Source organism: Zosterops lateralis (assembly GCF_965231275.1).
Source record: "Zosterops lateralis genome assembly, chromosome: 8".
NCBI classification, from domain to species: Eukaryota; Metazoa; Chordata; class Aves; order Passeriformes; family Zosteropidae; genus Zosterops; species Zosterops lateralis.
Genome location: NC_139768.1, coordinates 2768839 through 2786877, shown reverse-complemented (window position 1 = coordinate 2786877; position 18039 = coordinate 2768839). Strand labels below are relative to the sequence as shown.

The window sequence follows — 18039 nt, the reverse complement described above, 5'->3', positions numbered from 1 at the left end:
CCTGAAGCAGTGATCCCACAGAAAGGTCTGGGAGCTCTGCTCCTCTGGGAATCCAGTGGCTCAGGGCTGCTTGTCCTGTCCCAAATCCCAGATTGTCTCCAGGTGGGAATGCTTGGCTCCTCCCCCTGGGCATTGGGAGCATCTCCCAATGGGATGAGGAGTCGTGCAGTGGCTCCTTGATGGCCCATTAAACAGAGAGAGCTCCTGGAGGGAGTTCCCTGTGAGTCCTGGGCAAGGCATTGATGGGCCATGAGCAGAAGAGCCCAAAGGAGGGGCCTGGGAAAACACTGCCCCACCTGGTTCCAACAGCTCATGGGGATGGGGATGGGATAAATACTGTGTGCACATCCTGCACTACAACCCAGGACACATGCAATATGTCAGTTGCTGAAGGTTGAAGTGCCCTCCTTCAGTCCTCCTGAGGCGCAGGGCTGTGGTGAGGCTCACAGACAGCACTCCCAGCAGCCACACACCCAGACAAGCTGGCATTTGAGCAGCTGAGCTTTGGCAGCTGCTGCCAGGCTGCAGCCAGTGCCAAGCTCATGCAGCAGATCCCTCCACGTGGGTGAGTGCTGGGAGCACACTGCTAGACGTTCTGTGGGCTGAGGGCTTCACTGTGCCTGAGCACTGATGCTGCTTTAGGAGACTCTGAGCACCTGCCAGGGCTCAGGATCAACAACTGCACGTTATCCCTCACGTTGGCAAGAAGACTGGAGGATTAAAGGAAGAGTGTAGCTGCTCACAGTCACCATATTTACTTTTCTCTCTTTGCCAGCACAGTCTGGTTTTCTCTCTGATCACTTGTCCAGCCTAGACTGGAGTGTTGTAGTCACTTGGTGAGCAAACATGCACTTTGTGCTGTGCTGGGGACTGAGTGAGGGGGTTTTTTTGTGGCAAGGTGAGGGCTATGCCAGTAGAGGTGAGGGACAGAGCATTCCATGCCAGATCTCTGTCTCCAAGTTCCACTGGCTCATGGAGTAGGCAGGGAAGATGAGCAGAACAAAAAATGTGCAGGAAATCATCCAGTCCTTCAATCCTGCACAGAGCTGGGAGCTGGGAGTGGAGGAGGCTCCAAGGGAAGCACAGGCTGACCCACAGCTCCGTGTGAAGGACACTCTGTCAGCCTCTCTCCTTTTGTCTCATCCATCACTGGCTTGTGGGAAGGTGAGGCTTGGAACAAAAAGAAGGCAGTGCATAAACAGATAGTCCTGTGCCTGCAGAGTCTTGTTCAGAGACTGTAGTGCTTCAGTGGGAACACAGTGTCCCTTGTCACATCTCTCTGCATCTGACTAAGCCCTTGTCCTTACCCTCTGAGTCCTCACCCTCCAGAGCCCTCCAGGCAGAACATCACATTGCTGTTGAAGTGTATGAAAAGCAAAATATGGTTCAAGTTATCCACAATCATTTTCTGTGTTTTTGCTGTCACTGCTCTCACCACATTTTTGTAAAAAAAAACAAAAAACAAAAAACAAAATCTATAAATGCACTCCTGGTTAAAACAGTAGCAGTCAAAATAAAATCAAGCACTTAATTATGATATTGCTTGACTTGCTGCGAGCTCCTGACAATGTAGCCATCAACAATAACTGTCAAATACACTTTGGCAGCTCTGAGGTTAGCTTGAGATTTGAGTGGAAAGTTCAATACCAGCAGCTGAGCAAGATATTGGGAGAAATTCCAGTGACAGGGCTTTGTTGATAGGAGCAATGCAAGCTCTGAGATCAAATAAAACATCAGCTGGGAAATTAAGATGTTATTATATTATGTGTTAGTGATGCTTAGGATCGTAGGAATAACAACCCTCATCAGCTAAGGAATTACTAAAGCAGAATTAAAGCAAGCTCTTGTTTTATATAGCCATAATATTTTTATGTAAGAAACTACCTTTATGGAGTTACATCTAAAACTATTATGTCACTTACCCAAAGCCTGTTGCACTTAATGCTCATTGGATTTATCCCTCTATATATATATATATCCACCTAAATATATATATATATATATATATATATATACCTATATATATCCTAAAATAACTTTGATAAACACTACAGTAATTCATGCAGGAAGTTTGTATCTCAATATCCTTCCCTCTGGTTCCTCCAGTTGCCAGCACAAAGTGTGGCTGAACAAGGGCCTCAGGAGAGCTGGAAGGCTCAGCTCAGCATGGATTTTGCAGAAACAGAAGGTCATAGTGCAAGGAGAATAAAAGTTTCCTTTTGAAAGATTTTTTTCATACTGATGGTGGGAGAAATATGTGATAGCAAAGACATTTTGAAAGTGCAGAACTGTGTGTGGTTGTAAGACTTAGAATAAAAAATGAGGACAAGAAGGGAAGGTAACAGAATCAGAGAAGATGTAGAGAAGTGCCAAAAAGCAGCCAAAAATTCAGACAGAGAAAAAGGAATGGGTCATCATTCTGGAGCAGGATACTACTCCATTTCTCACACACACACAACACTTGAGGCTCTCATACAGAACTGTGGAGCTCTCATATTCTGTCAGAGAGGAGGCAATCCTGTGCCATGATGGTTCTGCTTCAGCAGGGAGGTCGGACTGGGTGACCCCTTCCACCAGTGATCCCTTCCAGCCTCACCAATTCCATGAATAATCCTCTCTGTGGGCAATACATGGTTTGAAAGTATGGCAAATAATTGATATCCTGCAAGAATGTGTGTGGAAACCTAAGCACTGGGGAAAAAAAACTTCACCAAAACAAAATCCTACCAAAAAAACGTAATTTAGTTAAATCACCATACAGTCGTAATATTTTTCAAACTTTCAGTTTTTGTTATTTATACTTTGAAGCTTTTTGCATCCCTCGGACATGTAGTAGAAATTGGAGATGCTTGGAGCTGTGATTTTCAGTCAGCAGAGGTGACATAAAAAGTAAGACTTGATGGTAGATCCAAGTAGATGAAATTTCAAATATTAATTCAGAGGTACCTAGCACACAAGTGGGTTTAAATCAAAGTTCAGTAGAGTTGTGCATTACTTAGCAACAACTGCAACATCAGGCTGTTATAGGGTGCTCTTTGGGGTTCCAGCCCCCATTTTAGGCATGATGTGGTGTTTTGGGAGGAAGGGAAAGAGTTTCTTTGCAAAAGCCTGCTGCTTTTTCTGCCAAGAGCTGCTCGTTGCTTTCCTCTGCCACAACTCAATTGCTGGAGTACCACAGCATCCAGTGCTTATTGCCCAGGAGGATTCTGCACAAATCTTTAGTTTTATATCTCAAATCTGCAAGCTTTCACGTGTGATTAGGGCAAGAGTTCATCTTGTTTAGTTCTAGCTGTTTGGCCCATAATTTCACCTCCTATTACTATGATACTATTTCTTCAGTGCCGTGATATATTTTAGTAGAAGTGTCCTCAACAGTGGCCTTATATAAAATAGAAATGAAATGTTTCAGATCTTTTAGTGGGGTTTTTTTGTTGTTGTTTTTTTTTTTTTTTCTCTCCACCAGCTATCAAGTTTCTCTCCTGTGGGACTCCTGCTCCTTAGGGGGCTGTTTCTTAGCTGCTTATCCCTTTCACACATCAGCAAAAGTGCAGGCAGCCATCAGGCCAATCAGGGAGATTACTGCCAGAGGATCACAGTCTTAGACAGCTTTACCCTTTTATCATAAGTTTTTTTTCAGTGTGCTCATTGTCTAAAATATCACCATAGATTTTTAGCTGTCAGCCTCTATTACCCAGATAAATTTTTTTTCCCTTATATCCACAGTGAGAATTAAGTTTGGGGAGGGAGGAAGAATGGCCTTCATATTTTTCTTTCTCTTATACTTGGAAAACTCAAGTTTAAACACATATATTCAAGTTGCATCAAAAATTAATAAGGTAAAAAGAAAGGTTAATATGTAATTTTAATTCTTAGTATACAATAGAAATGTATTACAGGGGATGTATTTTCGCAACAGTACAAAGTCTTGGAGAAACTTAAATTGCTTAAATAAATTCTAAAACTGAATCATCCAGCAAGGAAAACCAGTGTTCACACACAGAGAACTGATGAGATTTAGGCAGTGAATTTGGTTAGTGACTGACCTTACCCATCTTGGAAATAAAACAAAAGCAGATAAAGTTTGTATATGGATTGGTTTCTCTTGCTTGTGAATTATCAATATAAAAGAACTTGTAACAAGAAATTTTCTTTAAATGAAAAAGTTACCTCTCATCCCTTTGCTTCCTGTGGGGCTGTTTGAAGCCTAAAATTTAATGAATATGTTGCAGTGAATGTACTTAGATACAGCTTTGAGAGTTTGTTAGATTTGAGTTCTGGATGTAGCCTGCACAAATCCCAAGTTACCTGCAGATGAACAGAAAAGATAGTTTCTTAGGATACCCAAGTTAAAATTAATTTACCTTCAGAATTAAGATCTTGCTGTTTAAAAGTGCTAATCAAATTTTCACTTTATAACAAGTAGTACTTATTAAGAATATTGGCACCTTCACTCCCACTGTACCCATAGACAACACAAGACCTGTGTGAGGTTATACTTGGGGGTTTTGGTGTTGTTGGGGTTTTTTGGGGTTTTTGTTGGGGTTTTTTTGTCTTTTTTTGGGGGGGGGTTTGTTTGGGTTGGGTTTTTTTCTGTTTTTTTCCTCAGGTAACTCTTCAGCATTTGGCTCATTTTATTTGAGAATATTTTTTTCATTTCATTTTGATTGAGATTTCACCTTTCACTCACTGAGCAAAAATTGAGAGCTCAGCCTCAGAGTTAGAGCACGTACCTTTGCATCACTTTTCATGATGAATCTGTAACATTACACCTTATTCATTGTTTCATTTTTAATCTCATGCAAAACCAGTGCCAATGTGGCATTAATGCTGTAGAATCAAATACTCAAAATAGGTCAGTCAGACACGTTGAACAGTCTTTCCTTTCTTTTCTGTCTTCTGTGTATGCGGGAAATGATCTCCCCAGTGTTAAATGCCAATAGTCAAGCAATGTAAATATCATGCAGTTGTAATATATAATGGGCTGCATCTATTTCACTTTGCTTTCATTAAGATCCTTGTGCTGTGGACCTTCCACTAGTAGAAGAAAATGATTTTGTTCATCTTTGTTACGATCAGAATTATCGAACAGTTCTTCCCAAGAGAAAATCACTGTGAAAACTATGAAATGTTTTATGAACTTTTGCCAGCAGAAGTTCAGCTTGCTTTGTTTCCAGTCTGAGATGGGAATCTGTGCAATTAACCTTGACTCTGTCCTCTCTGTAAACGATCGCAGATAAAAACTTCTGCTTCGGGTTTGGGGACCTAAGTGTCTTGAATTCCTTTTAAAAGGGAAATTCTACCCAAACCGATGAAAGTCTTAAGGAAGAAAATTCTGTCTTTTAAAAGTAGCTGAGACTTAGAAAAAAACATGATATTTTATGTGAAATAATCCATATGCTCTTGAAGATGTTGGAACAGAATTGTCTGGAGTGGGTTTATCTATTTCATGCATTTGCAGAGACTTAATTCCTTCAGAGGTTAACATGTTTATATTACATTTTGTCATGTTAATCTCTGCAATGGAAGAGATAATATCCTTATGGTTACAGAAAGAACAAGGTCAAGAACTTGACTTGCCCAAGGTCAAAGAAGAAATCTGTGAAATGTGCCATGTAACATCTCAGCCATTTCACTCTGCCTTAGCACAAGCCACAGCATATGGCAGAGAATCTGTACAGGAGGTTTTTGCAAGTGCAAGAACAGAGAAAACTCTTGGGAGAGTGGAATGTCTGATGCTGAGGCAATCACAGATTTTGTGGAACATGCAGGCTTTTTTTATTCTCTTCGTGAATTAAATTTAGAAGGCTGTATATAGTTCAGTACTTCTCACACATAAATCTAAGTATATTGAGAAACATGCTTTAACTACTCTCTTTTAACTTATGGAAATCCATATTTTACTGAAAATCTCGATACTGTTGATGAGGTTTCCATGTAGTCCTCCTCCTCCATTGTAGCCTGTGGGACTCTGAGGCTGCTGGACACCAAAGAGAGTTTAAGTGCCAAATGAGACTTTTGAGATTCCCTTTCAGAAGTGAGATTCTGGCTCTGCAGGATATTCCAATACCATGTGGAATTGAGATGTGGCAGGGCATGAAGGGAAATGCAAAAAGGCAAAAATTTCAGTAGTTATTCGTTTTCATGGGGGGGGGGTCTTCATATTTTTCTTCATAGAGCAAAGGTTAAGTAATGCATTTGTATGGTGAATGTCATAATTTCTCAGTTGGCTTGGTTTGAATAGTCAATAATTATTCTCTGTAATGCTCATGACCATGTTGAGATTTTATTCAAAAGCCATTGAAATAAGCACAAGGGGGAAAGTTACTATTTTTGTTTTGTTATTGTTTTGTATAGGCCACATGCACAAAGCTGTTCTTCATATTTGAAATCCCTTTCAAAGATATTTCAACCAAAACACACATTAGAACCAGAGGATTCAGTGATTATGGCTGGTAATGATATTGTGGATTTAGGTGCTGACAAAGCCTAACATAATCTGTTTTAATTAACTAATTTTTTTTCCCTCAGTAATATGGTTAGAATCCTACTCAAGGACCACATTGTACCAGCATTCTTCCTTTTATAATAAAGTCACAAAGAAGAGGCCAGTTTCAGATTATGTACAATAAAAAAAACCCCACCATATCCTTTAGAAATAACAATCATGAGAAAAACGTGTCTACCCTACACTTTTTAATCCTCTAAAGATGTATGTACATGCTTCAGTGTGTCTTTCCACATACATAAAGCAAACAGGGTACAGCCTGGAAGAGTGTCGTGGTTTGAAAGCAAAATGAATGAGAAGCTTCCAGTCAGAAATACAATTTAATAAGAAGAAAGGTAAAAAGGTAAAATAAAATAAAATAAAAGCAATAATACAAAAGAGCACTGACAGAGTCAGAACACACCCTGAGCAGGGTGGGGGGAGCAGTCCAGGTGAGGGGCTCTTCCTGAAGCAGTGATCCCACAGAAAGGTCTGGGAGCTCTGCTCCTCTGGGAATCCAGTGGCTCAGGGCTGCTTGTCCTGTCCCAAATCCCAGATTCTCTCCAGGTGGGAATGCTTGGCTCCTCCTCCTGGGCATTGGGAGCATCTCCCAATGGGATGAGGAGTCGTGCAGTGGCTCCTTGATGGCCCATTAAACAGAGAGAGCTCCTGGAGGGAGTTCCCTGTGAGTCCTGGGCAAGGCATTGATGGGCCATGAGCAGAAGAGCCCAAAGGAGGGGCCTGGGAAAACACTGCCCCACCTGGTTCCAACAGCTCATGAAGATGGTGATAGAATAAATACTTTGTGTACATCCTACACTGCAACCCAGGACAAAGACTAAATTTTAAAGAGCAAAAAAATTAAAAAACCCAAACCCCCAGTACCTGGAATATAACCTGTACTTTTTTTCATAATGAACATGAAATTCAGCTGCGCTGTGAGCAGTGGGTCTCTGGTAGTCATTTTGTGTTTTATAGTAGCAGCAAACAAGTGAGATAAGCTTAGAAAATTGTGTAGCAAGTTGCAAAACAAGAAACAATCAGTAGCATCATTGAGAATGGGCTCCACGTGTAACAGGGCACACAGTGAATGGGGACTTTTCAGCTTTGCACAGGCACCATGTTCTGTGTGAATTTGTCTTGTCCTTATGTTCTGAGAAGATCTTTCTTTCCATAATTTTTATTAAAAAAAAAAGTCTGCATCTAAACAGCTTACTACATTACTCTTCAGCACTGTGTGTTGTATTTCTCTCAGCAGAGGTTGTGTATTTTTTGTAATTTGAATGCTTGGTGAAATTCACGTTCTGTAGTCTTAATCCTCAAGAGGATTATCCAGGAATATCCGTGGCAGTTTATATTTTGGTTTTTTTAGCAGAAATATTTTCTTCGCTGCTCATTAAATGAGGAATCCTCTCCCGAGAGTATTTATTTCAACAGACTGTAATTGAGGTGATGTACTTCACAAGGAATATATGAATATATGTGAATAAAGAGAGACTTATCATTTCAGTCACACCATAGTTTACCTTGGGAAGTTAGTTCCAGTATGTAAATACGTGTTTGCACCAGCTGATGGAAATCCTTGAGCAGAGGAGAAGGAATTTGCAGTTCTTCTCTTTTCTACACTTTGAATTTCTGATATGTGAGAGCCCAAGAGCTTTGCAGTGCTTGGCTACAGCCATCTCCAGATCCAGGCTGGTTTTGATGCTCCTTGACTGGAGAGGATCTCAGCTGTGCTGCCTGTGCTCAGCACAATAGTCAGCTTAGGTCAGGGCAACCATGAGGAAACCTTCGGAGTTTGCAGAGAAAGACAGGCTGCATTGCTGTTAGTAAGAAGGTGAATTTTAAATAAAGCCATTGTGGAAGATTAGAGAACAGAAAAATGCCGAACTGATCATATTTAAAGATGTCGGAGACAAAAAATGGGCAGAATCCAATACATAGATAAAATATTTAAAGGATGTAAAAAATGAACAAAGGTGTCTGGAGAAATGGAGTACAGGTAATCAATAAGTGCTTCTTTAAATATGCACTGTACAAAGTAAACAAAAAGCAAAGAAAATATTGATCAGCCTGTGTTGAAGGCTGGTGACAGGGATTAATCTGACTTCACAAAAGACTTGAATCTTCACGTAGTTGTTTCAGCAAGATAATATTGTCTGCACTCTGAATTGCTTTTATCTTGGTAGGGCTTATTCTAAAGCATCTTTAACAAGGCAGTAATCACTATTCAGGACTGACAAAAGAGCATAGCTGCATTAAACTCACAATTTCTCAAAAGGAAATAGCAAGAGAAAAAATAAAGTATTTAATGAGGACTTCTGTTGAAAGGAAATCAAAATTAAGCCTATTTGCACGCATTGCTTAAATCAGTTTATTTTCATAAACCTATTTTTTAATTTTTATTTATGTGGAATGTTTGAGTGGAACTGCAGTTGATAACTGTGTAAGGTTTGGCTGTGGCTTAGGCAGTAGGTGCTGACTCCAGAATTCAGGCGAAACAGGTTAACAATTGCTGAAATGAAGAGTTCTTTAATGACTTTCAGACTGACTATGTCAATGTAAGAATTCAAATTTGTTCCATTTGTGTATTACTGTGGAAATGGAAGGTGGGTAACAGTGTTTGCACAATTGCTTTTAATAGCAAACAAATAAATAAAAGACATTAAGATTTTGTATCTCCCAGTGAGGAATAGGCCTAAAGCTGTGCTGTATCAGTTTTAGTGCAATGCAAACAGGATTCCTTCTTGAATTACAGTTATATTTTAGAAAGGTGAAAGCTCCATTTGTTTCTTCTTTTTTTAAAATATAGTGTTTTAGAACAACTTTTAGAATTTTAGATTCAAATGATGAGAAAATGTCAGCAGAAGCTGAGGACATTTTGTGTCTTAGGAATGTCTTCTGTATCACTGTGGTGTTGTTTGATAGAGCAAGCAGATAAATAATTCAAAAATCAAGATTGGATACTGTAATTTCATTTTTAATAACTTGCAGAAAAAGAGCTGGAACTTACAAGAGACAAATGCTTGTGTTTAAAATTCCAAATATTTAGGAACAGCACTGTGATATTCATCCTTGAAAATGTAATGATTAGTTCTGATTAGGATACTGTACATAGCCTTTAGTAATTTGCCCAGATTCACCTTGGTGTTTTCATACAATATTTGTCGTGAACCTGAGAGTTACAAACTTGGAGCTGCTGCCACCTACTTGACATGTGTGCCTGGTGTTCACATGGATGGGGGTGTGTGCACTGAGGAGGGAAATGTGGGTTTGTGCTTGGATAATCCTACACCTTGGCTTTCCACCTGGAATATGTGGATGAAAATACTGCTTTGTGTGTTTGGAGAAACCGATCTTAAAAAGTAGCAGTCTGTTTGGTGTGTTAACACTTAGAATTAGAAAAGTGGTTGAAGGAATAAACATAAAGTATAACACTTAAGGAGCTGTTGAATTGAATGTGTGGATCTCCAGTTGCTTATCAGCTCCTGTGTGCTGTCATGAATGAGTGTTTTCTCTTATTTCCTTTGGGTTTTTTTCTTTGTTTTAACTTTCATTCTGTTTCTGTTTTAAAGTTATTTAGAATATTACGAGATTTATAAAGAAAATTTGGTTTTTTTAAAAAATAAACACCTATCAAAGCAATATCTGGTGCTTCACAGCAAAATAGCCATTGGGTTCCATGCAAGTTCATTGAGTTAATTTTTTACTCTGGCATGTTTTGCATAAGCTTCAGGACATGGGACTAAGGCATTATAATCACCATTCAAATTAAAAAATAATAATAATAATAAAAAAAAACTTTACGTTTTTGGGCTAGCTAAAGAAGAACTCTGACTCTTGTGGGACATTACAAGAGCTCTTATGGTTCTTTCCTTAAGCCAGAAAAACTCTGTGGTTGTAGGGCTCTTTATCCTTTTGATGGTAAAATGTTAAGCTGGAAAACAGCAGGTAGGGCAGAGAAAAGATTAAACTGTCCTGATTGTCATTATTATGTATCTCTCAGAGTGTATTGGGGCCATTTCCTAAAACTTCCCAAGGAAATTTAACAACTGCATGAACCTTATCTAGAGGAGAGGTTCAGAGCAGCATCCAATTTGTGGAGTGTTCCAATAGGACACGAAATAAAGATGTTTGACTCCAGTCAGAAATCAGAAGGTTTATTTACAATCCATTCAGCCCTTTTATAACACTCTGTGCTAAAATCACATTATTGGTCCATAGGGCTGACGCTTCTCCCATTGGCTCAGGAACAGAAATAGCAAATAACACCTGTTGTTATGGGAAAGGAATATTGTTTACACAAGGTTGTTTTGGGAAAAAGAAAACTGTTGAAAAGTTTCCATTGAGAAGAAACTTGAGAAGGGAAGGGAAACTTGACGTTTCCCTTGAGAGGGAAACTCTTCTCAAGCTCAGAAAATATTGAATCCACAGTGGAGGAATTGGCCAGCCCAGACCTCCAAATCCCTCATATCTGTCCATCATTAGTGACCCCCTGAGGTGCTGAAATGCCCTTTTTCAGGTGCTGTTCCCTGTGCTTTGCTGACTGTGCCTTTGCTGTCCACAGAGAGCGAGGAGGTGTACCAGCGCCAGGTGCTGTCCATTGCCTGCATCGTCTTCGGCATCGTCGTGGTGGGCATGCTTTGTGCAGCTTTCTACTTCAAAACAAAGTAAGAGCCTTCCTCTGCTCTCTTTGGGTTTTAGCTGCTGGCCTTTTTGCAGCCTGAGAGTTCTTCAGCTTCTCCCCTCCTTTTCAAGTTGTTGTTATTTCTGGTCTGGCTTCAGCAGTTCCCCATGGCTACACTAAATGTAAACAGGAGAAATATGTGTTCTTCTTTAAACAGGAGAAATATGTGTTCTTCTGTCTATTTTCTGATATCAGGAAATAATGGATTGTGTCATATCCAGTTCTTTTTTTTTTTCTTTTTCTTTTTTTTTTGACAGTAATAATTTTGTGTCTTTTACTATCAGTGCAATAATCACTCTGCTCTTCTGAAAACGGCAGTTTAAACATCCCATCTCCTTTTTGCATTTCATTTCACATCCCTGAATGTCCATTGCTGTGTGCTGAGAACAAAAGTCAAGTTAGAAATGCAGAAAAAAGTCTTCTGCAGATCTGTAACCTGTAGCTAATACAGCAGCCTGTTGATGAAGATGCCTATTGATGAGTTTCTGTAACACAGAAACACTTTGACCTATCCAAGTACAGTGAAATCATCTGGACTAAACTATTTACAAGTTAAATACTGTCCACTCCATCCTTTTATTTTCCCAACTGAATATTATTTTATAATATTTACTGTTAAGTGTGTAATCTGAGTTGCAGAAACCTCATAGCAGTTACATGGCAGGCTTGTCAGTGCCCCTGTGTCAATAAATATTTTCTGTATGGTGGTCATCCTTCATTCCTGTTCCAGCTGGAGTTAATGAGAACACAAATCAATATAAAAAAGTACCTGCATGAGGCTAGTCAGGGTGGCTGAGCATCAAAAATGTGAAGGTTGGCACTATTTAAAAGGTTGGATGTTTATCTAAATCTCTCTTTCTAGAATTTATTTTAATGTCTAGGAAATCTAATAAAGATTGAGTTTTATAAAAAAAAAAAATTAAATTGACATTTCTATCCGGGGGGAAAAAAAAAGGTCCCCAGGTCTTTTTTACCCCTTTTTTCTTCCCCTCAAACTAAAGGGGTACATCATTAGTGAAGATTTGAGCTGGTTCATATTATTTTCTAAATTATTCTAATATCTTGAGGGAATTTGTTTAGTTGTTCTCTGGACATCCAGTGTGACAGGGATGCTTTCTGGGAAGGACAGGCTGGCAGGGAAACTCCTCCCTGCATACTCCTTCCTTGCAGTGTAAACTGTGAGCAGGGACAGCCACTTTGGCACTGCCATTAGAAATGTCATTATGCATTTTAGAGCTGCAGATCTTAGAAAGAAGAGTGAGAGAGAACCTTCCTGGAAAGGCTTGGAGGGTTGTGCTGATGGAGAGAGTTTCAGAAGAGGCAGGATTGGTTTGTCAGTAGGAAGAACATGCAGTCAGTGACTGAGCATACCATGAATAAAAAATCACCTCTGTTATTCACAGTGCCCCTCCTGGTCTTGCCCTGCTGTAGGGAGTGGTGAGAGCTGGGTTGGAACACCCTGAAAAACAGCCTGGCTTTGATGAGGTGGTGAGGAGAGCTAAGGCTGAAAATAATGAGTTAAAATAACACTTGAAAGAGGAACTTCCAGGACAATAGGGCATCATGACTCAGGAGCAGCTGGGGGTGTCGGGTTTGGGGCTCTGTCTGCATTTATAAATATGAGAGTTGAAGTGGGCTGGTGCCAGACTCTGGGAGCTGAAGTTTGGGGAGTTTTGAGAAAATGAGCCCTTCTGGTTGAGTCAGGAGCCCTCAGACAGTGTAGAGGTCAATGGAAGGAGATGATCAGTTCCACCTAACTGTGGCTCCAGTTGCTGCTGTCCAAAAAGGAAATAAAAGTGTCTAGACTGGGTCTCATGCAGGCCAGAAAATTTGATAAAATTGTAAATGTAGCATTGGCCAGTGTCTTAAGGGTGTAAAACCCAACAAAATGGAAATGCCTCAACACTTACCATGTGTTAGTTTTTAGTCAGCAGAGTTTTGGGAGCTTCATTTTAAGACATATGTACCCTGACTGTGCTTAAGAATTATCAAAGCATCCCTCCCGCATGGGGGTTATCTTGGGGTTTCATTTGACGTACAAAAATTTAGAATATTGCCAACAGATATAGAAACTCTGAGTAGTGCATCCATTAAGAGAAAAGTTTCCATGAAGATCCTGACCCTCACTTACTTAGTCTGACAATTCCATAATACCAGCTGCTAGAAATAGGCACTTCCCTATACGCCATTGAATTAAAAGTCCTTTGCTAAAATAGATTCAATCTGAGAAAATTTAGGACTATAATTAAAATCTAAGCCCTTCCAATTATTCCTTTTAAGTTAATCAAGAAAGTGCTGGAAGTGTTCGCAACAGATGAAGCCACAGCTACTGAACTACAGTAATGGGCTGCCCTTTACAGCTTAGACTTTTACAAATGACTGGTGACTTTATTTCTTGCTGAAGTAAGAAGACTTCATTGCCAAATAACTCTAAAGTAGAACACAGGAGGCCCATTTGTTTTGAAAACAAAAAATGATAAAATAAATTTATTAATCAGCGAGTAACTTTGAATTATTAATGGTTTCTAGTTTTATAGCTGTGCATCCTATAGTTTGGCGAAATGAATATGCATAAACCTGATATTAATGTGAGGTTGCATGAACATAAAGGGAAATTAATGATTGGATTGTTTTTCTCAGCAAATTACCTTCAGGAATTTCAATTGTGATGTTAAAGACTGCAGTAGTGAAGCTGAATTTTTGCAGTTTGCTTGCACGTGTTCTATAAATATAGAAATAACTCTATTTATTTTTCTAAAGAAACCCAAAAATTGGTTTGTTATTTTCCTGATTAAATGATCATTTTGTGTGTGTATAAGAGGTTCTGAAAGTTTGATGCTACGATCATGTTTCACTGGTGTTGTTCATAATTTAGATGCAAAAAATTCCTGAATATTCTGAATATCCTGAATATTCCATACCCATTCTGGAGACTAACATGGAAGAGGCTGGTTTCCCAGTAGGACATAGGAATAGATGAGCTAATTTCCTCAGTTTATTTAATTTAGCTGGTCAGAAAACAGTTGTCTGTAAAAACGCTGAAGTTGCTTTTGTGAATCTCCCCTGGAATTTTATGAGAAGCTGAAGAGCTCATTTAGACACTTTACTGATTAAATTGTTCAATTTCGTTGGATTTGAAAATTAGTGGATATTAAAGACATTTTTAAAAGAGATGTTTCAGACTCAGCTGACTAATTTAATTTGACACTATGTTCCTTCAGATTCTATATCTATTCAGCTTATTCCCGTATTAACTCTACAAGTTTTGGCTAAAGAAAACTCTGAAAGTTCCTTGTGCTTGAGAAATCATTTCCCCACCTACCTCTATTCATAAAATTCACTAATTACGAGCTCTTAGCAATACTCAAAACATGCCAGTCATATTTGTAACATGCTTACAATATAAATTCATTCTTTTCCATCTGCAAAAATGCAAGTGGAAGGCCTGAGAGGTGCTCAGAGTCCTGGATTTGTTATGGCTTATGACCTGTAGTCAGGAAATGAGCTGTAACAAATACTTCTAAGCAGATACTTACAATTGGTTGAATTTCAGCAAATCCTTACATTGTGTCATCCTGAACCAAAATTAAGGGACTCAAAAACTATTAAAAAACTACGTTATTAAAATTGAATATCTGAGCTGTGAAACTTCTCACCACTTACTTTCATATTGAAGGAGCTTGTCCTCTCTCACAGGCCCCTCCACTGAGCACGTCAGTAAGTCATTTTTCTCTGCTCTCTTTTGCCTTCCAGCAGTAGACACAGATTCCACTGTGAATAAGAAATTAAAATTAATTTTATACTTCATTCAGTGTCAAATTCGCTGCCTGGCTCAAGATCCTGTCAAGATTATTGATGTCATAAGGCTTTCCACAATCAAATCACAGAAATGTTTCAAAATGCTGCTGTGAAGCTGCTTTGCTAAAATTTAAATTTCACTATAGAAAGGCCGTATTTTCTTTATCTCTTATCAATACTCGCCAGAAATCACTTCCTTTGAAAATTGAGCACCAGTTGCTGTCCAAAACCTGCTGGTGGAATAATGAAATGCTGCTTGACGTTCCTGGGTTGTTTCCAAGGCCATTGTAGGTTCACTGCTGGAGATGCATCTCTTGGGGAGAAAAAGGAAGCAGAGAAGGAAGGAAAGAATTAAAGTTCTATCGTGAAGCTTTTGCTCATAATTGTTTAAAACTGATAGTCCCAGACAATGTAGCTTACTACAAAAAAAAAAGGAAACTGATAAAGGACCTTAAATATATTTTGCTAACAATTTTTGCCCAGCTGAGATAACTTTTTGCAGAAGATAGAAGTAAAATTTAAAGTTTGCTGTCTCATATCCTCTATCATGTACAAAACTTAAAAACTGTTTGCCACTCCCACTCCATATAGTGCAGCAGAAACAGAAAGTCTTTGTTAACAGTATAGTTATCTTCTGAATAATGCAAGGGATTCATCTAATGATATTCCCAGCTCTGACAGGGTGGATTATAATATAATAAGTCAAAAACATGGCCTCAGAGGCCATACTGATGTTTTTTCCAGGTTTAAGGATATAAACAGAAGGTGCCTTATAGGTCAAGTCTAACCAGCCAGAAGAAATCTTTGATTCTTCATCAATTTTTATATCCAGCAGGGGCTGATGCCTGTTTTATTTCCCAAAACCTTTTTTTCCAGATCAGAGCAAAACGGTTCTTTGTTATTCAGACTGACTTGCAAGCTATTGTCAAATGTGCAATAGATGATCTTACAAAACTGCACCAGCACAACGAGCACACTATTATAGTAATCTGAGAATAGAAGGTATTTTAAAACAGGAGAGAGAGTTGGTTTTTTTTCCCCTTTGTTAAGCCTTGCCAGGAAACAACGGCTGCATTGGAATATCAGACATCAGTGAATTAGCTCAGCTGGCTCATCTGATGGGGTGAAGTTTTGAACAAAGGGAGCTCTGGCTATGAAAGCATCATGGTTATAGCAGAAGATCAAGCGAGCTCTTTCTTACACGAATTTTATTTCTCTCCGCAGGAAACAAACAAAGCAAATTCACGAACAGCTGAAGGAGACGCAGAATAGGAAAACCTACAGCCTAAATGCTTCCAGCATGATGGCAAAGTCAGAGTGTGTGGCACAGAGCCAAGTCCAGCTGCAAAATGTAAGTAATCCTGCCAGCCACAGCACTTAATAGCCTGGCTGAGTTCCTGCTGCTGATGGCAGCACATCGTCATGCTGCTATTAACATCTGAGCAATGGGAACCACAATTCTCACCTCTTTCATAAAATGTTTTCTATCAGGCCTCTTGATAGAAAGCAGGGATTTTTTTTATTTATTTTTTTTTTTTTAATTTTTTTTTTTTCCTAAAGTTGTTTCAATGGATCTTGGTACATTTTGTTCATGTAGCAGACTTTGCTGAGCCCCCCAGCTCTGCATTCAGCAGTGGAAGTTGCTGTTATAGTTTCCAGCAATACTTGAGGTCATATATGTCTGTATGTGTAGTTGGGATTCCTTGAATTTCAGTGATGTCGTGCCTTCCAATAATTTATAAACCTGCATAAAAAAACATAGACATTTGTCACAGTTAATTCAGAGTAAATTCAAAATCTAGAGCTGAATTGACTCATGTAAACAGATGCCCAAGGGAAAACCACGCAGATGGTCTCATTTTTCTGGGTCTTTAGTTGAAGGTACTTTAGTTTACAGAAAGAAATTAAGTCTGTTCAAACGAAATTTGAAATATATTTAATCATTTTCTGAATATAATTATATGTAAGTCATTACAGTCTCACAATCATGAAATATGTGAAGGGTGTTTGAAATAAGGAACTTGAAGACAACCAATTTATTTCGGCCTGGTATTTTTTAGGAAGGTATTTTGCTGTGTATGTCATTCTCTTTCCCCTGGTCACACACAGTCAGTGCAGTCTCTACTTGGAACAAAGCCTTTGGAAAAAAGATCCTGGCAGCAATATAATAGGAAAATATAAAAGATGTATTAAAACCTTTCTAAATTATTAACTCCTTTAAAAAAAAAAGTATTTTAGTGTTGCTTAAAGGAACTACTACTTTATTTGCCAGATTCCAACAAAATAGTGGGAGTTTAGCAAAAGTGAGCACTCATGCCCACTTAACCAAAGATTTCTCAACTCCTGGTTTACATCCAATTAATTTAGAGATAAATGTGAGCCCTTTTAACCAATCTGGAGCAAACAGAGCCTCCCTGCTAAGGCACAGAGGCTGTCAGAGCATTGCTTGTATTTACTAAAAGCTCTGTTTTGTAGGAGCAGCATTGTGCTGCTCCTGTGTATACTCATGATATGCTTTGTAATTCAGGAAAAATGTACTCTTTCAAGAAGGAAGAGAGCTCCACTAAATTGACATAATCACAGTTTGGGGAACCTTGTGCAATTTTTTCCTCTGGCTTTCAGTTCATTCAGCCTCATATCATTTCTAGCTCCTAAAAGAAAAGCTGTTGGGAGTGTTGTTGGTTGTAATGATAGCAACAAAAGGTAAAATTCATCACCTTTTTGTTCTACCCTATGAAATAAGCCTTGGTTAGCACTAAGAATATGCTCTTTGCCATTTTCTCACTGTAATTCAGTGCTATATTTGTCATTTTCTTTTGCCATAACCATAGCCCTAATGGCTGAAATAGGAGCTCATTGGTTCTGGACACAGAGATTGAACACCATCATTATATTTACTATTTTAATCCAATTTTGCTTTTCAGTTTTTCATGCTGTTCAGCCTGACATTATGAGTGCTGGTAATTAACACACCATTTTCTCGTTCTTGTGGCTGTTTGCAGGCAACTGTTTTCTCCTTGCCATTAATGCATTCTCCCTTTGGGAAGAGAGGAAGAAGGAAAAACAGAAT

The 18039-nt window shown here is 38.9% G+C and overlaps 1 protein-coding gene across 1 annotated transcript in view; it reads left to right on the top strand.

Annotated features, from left to right (window-relative positions):
- NRG3 (neuregulin 3) overlaps window positions 1-18039 on the top strand; it is a gene marked incomplete at its 3' end in the record, with an annotated part of 323202 nt that overhangs the window by 287863 nt on the left and 17300 nt on the right. The window contains exons 5-6 of the mRNA XM_083866686.1: window positions 11052-11154; window positions 16194-16320. Of these exons, the coding sequence (XP_083722812.1) occupies window positions 11052-11154; window positions 16194-16320 (230 nt within the window). The remainder of the gene's footprint in view (window positions 1-11051; window positions 11155-16193; window positions 16321-18039) is intronic.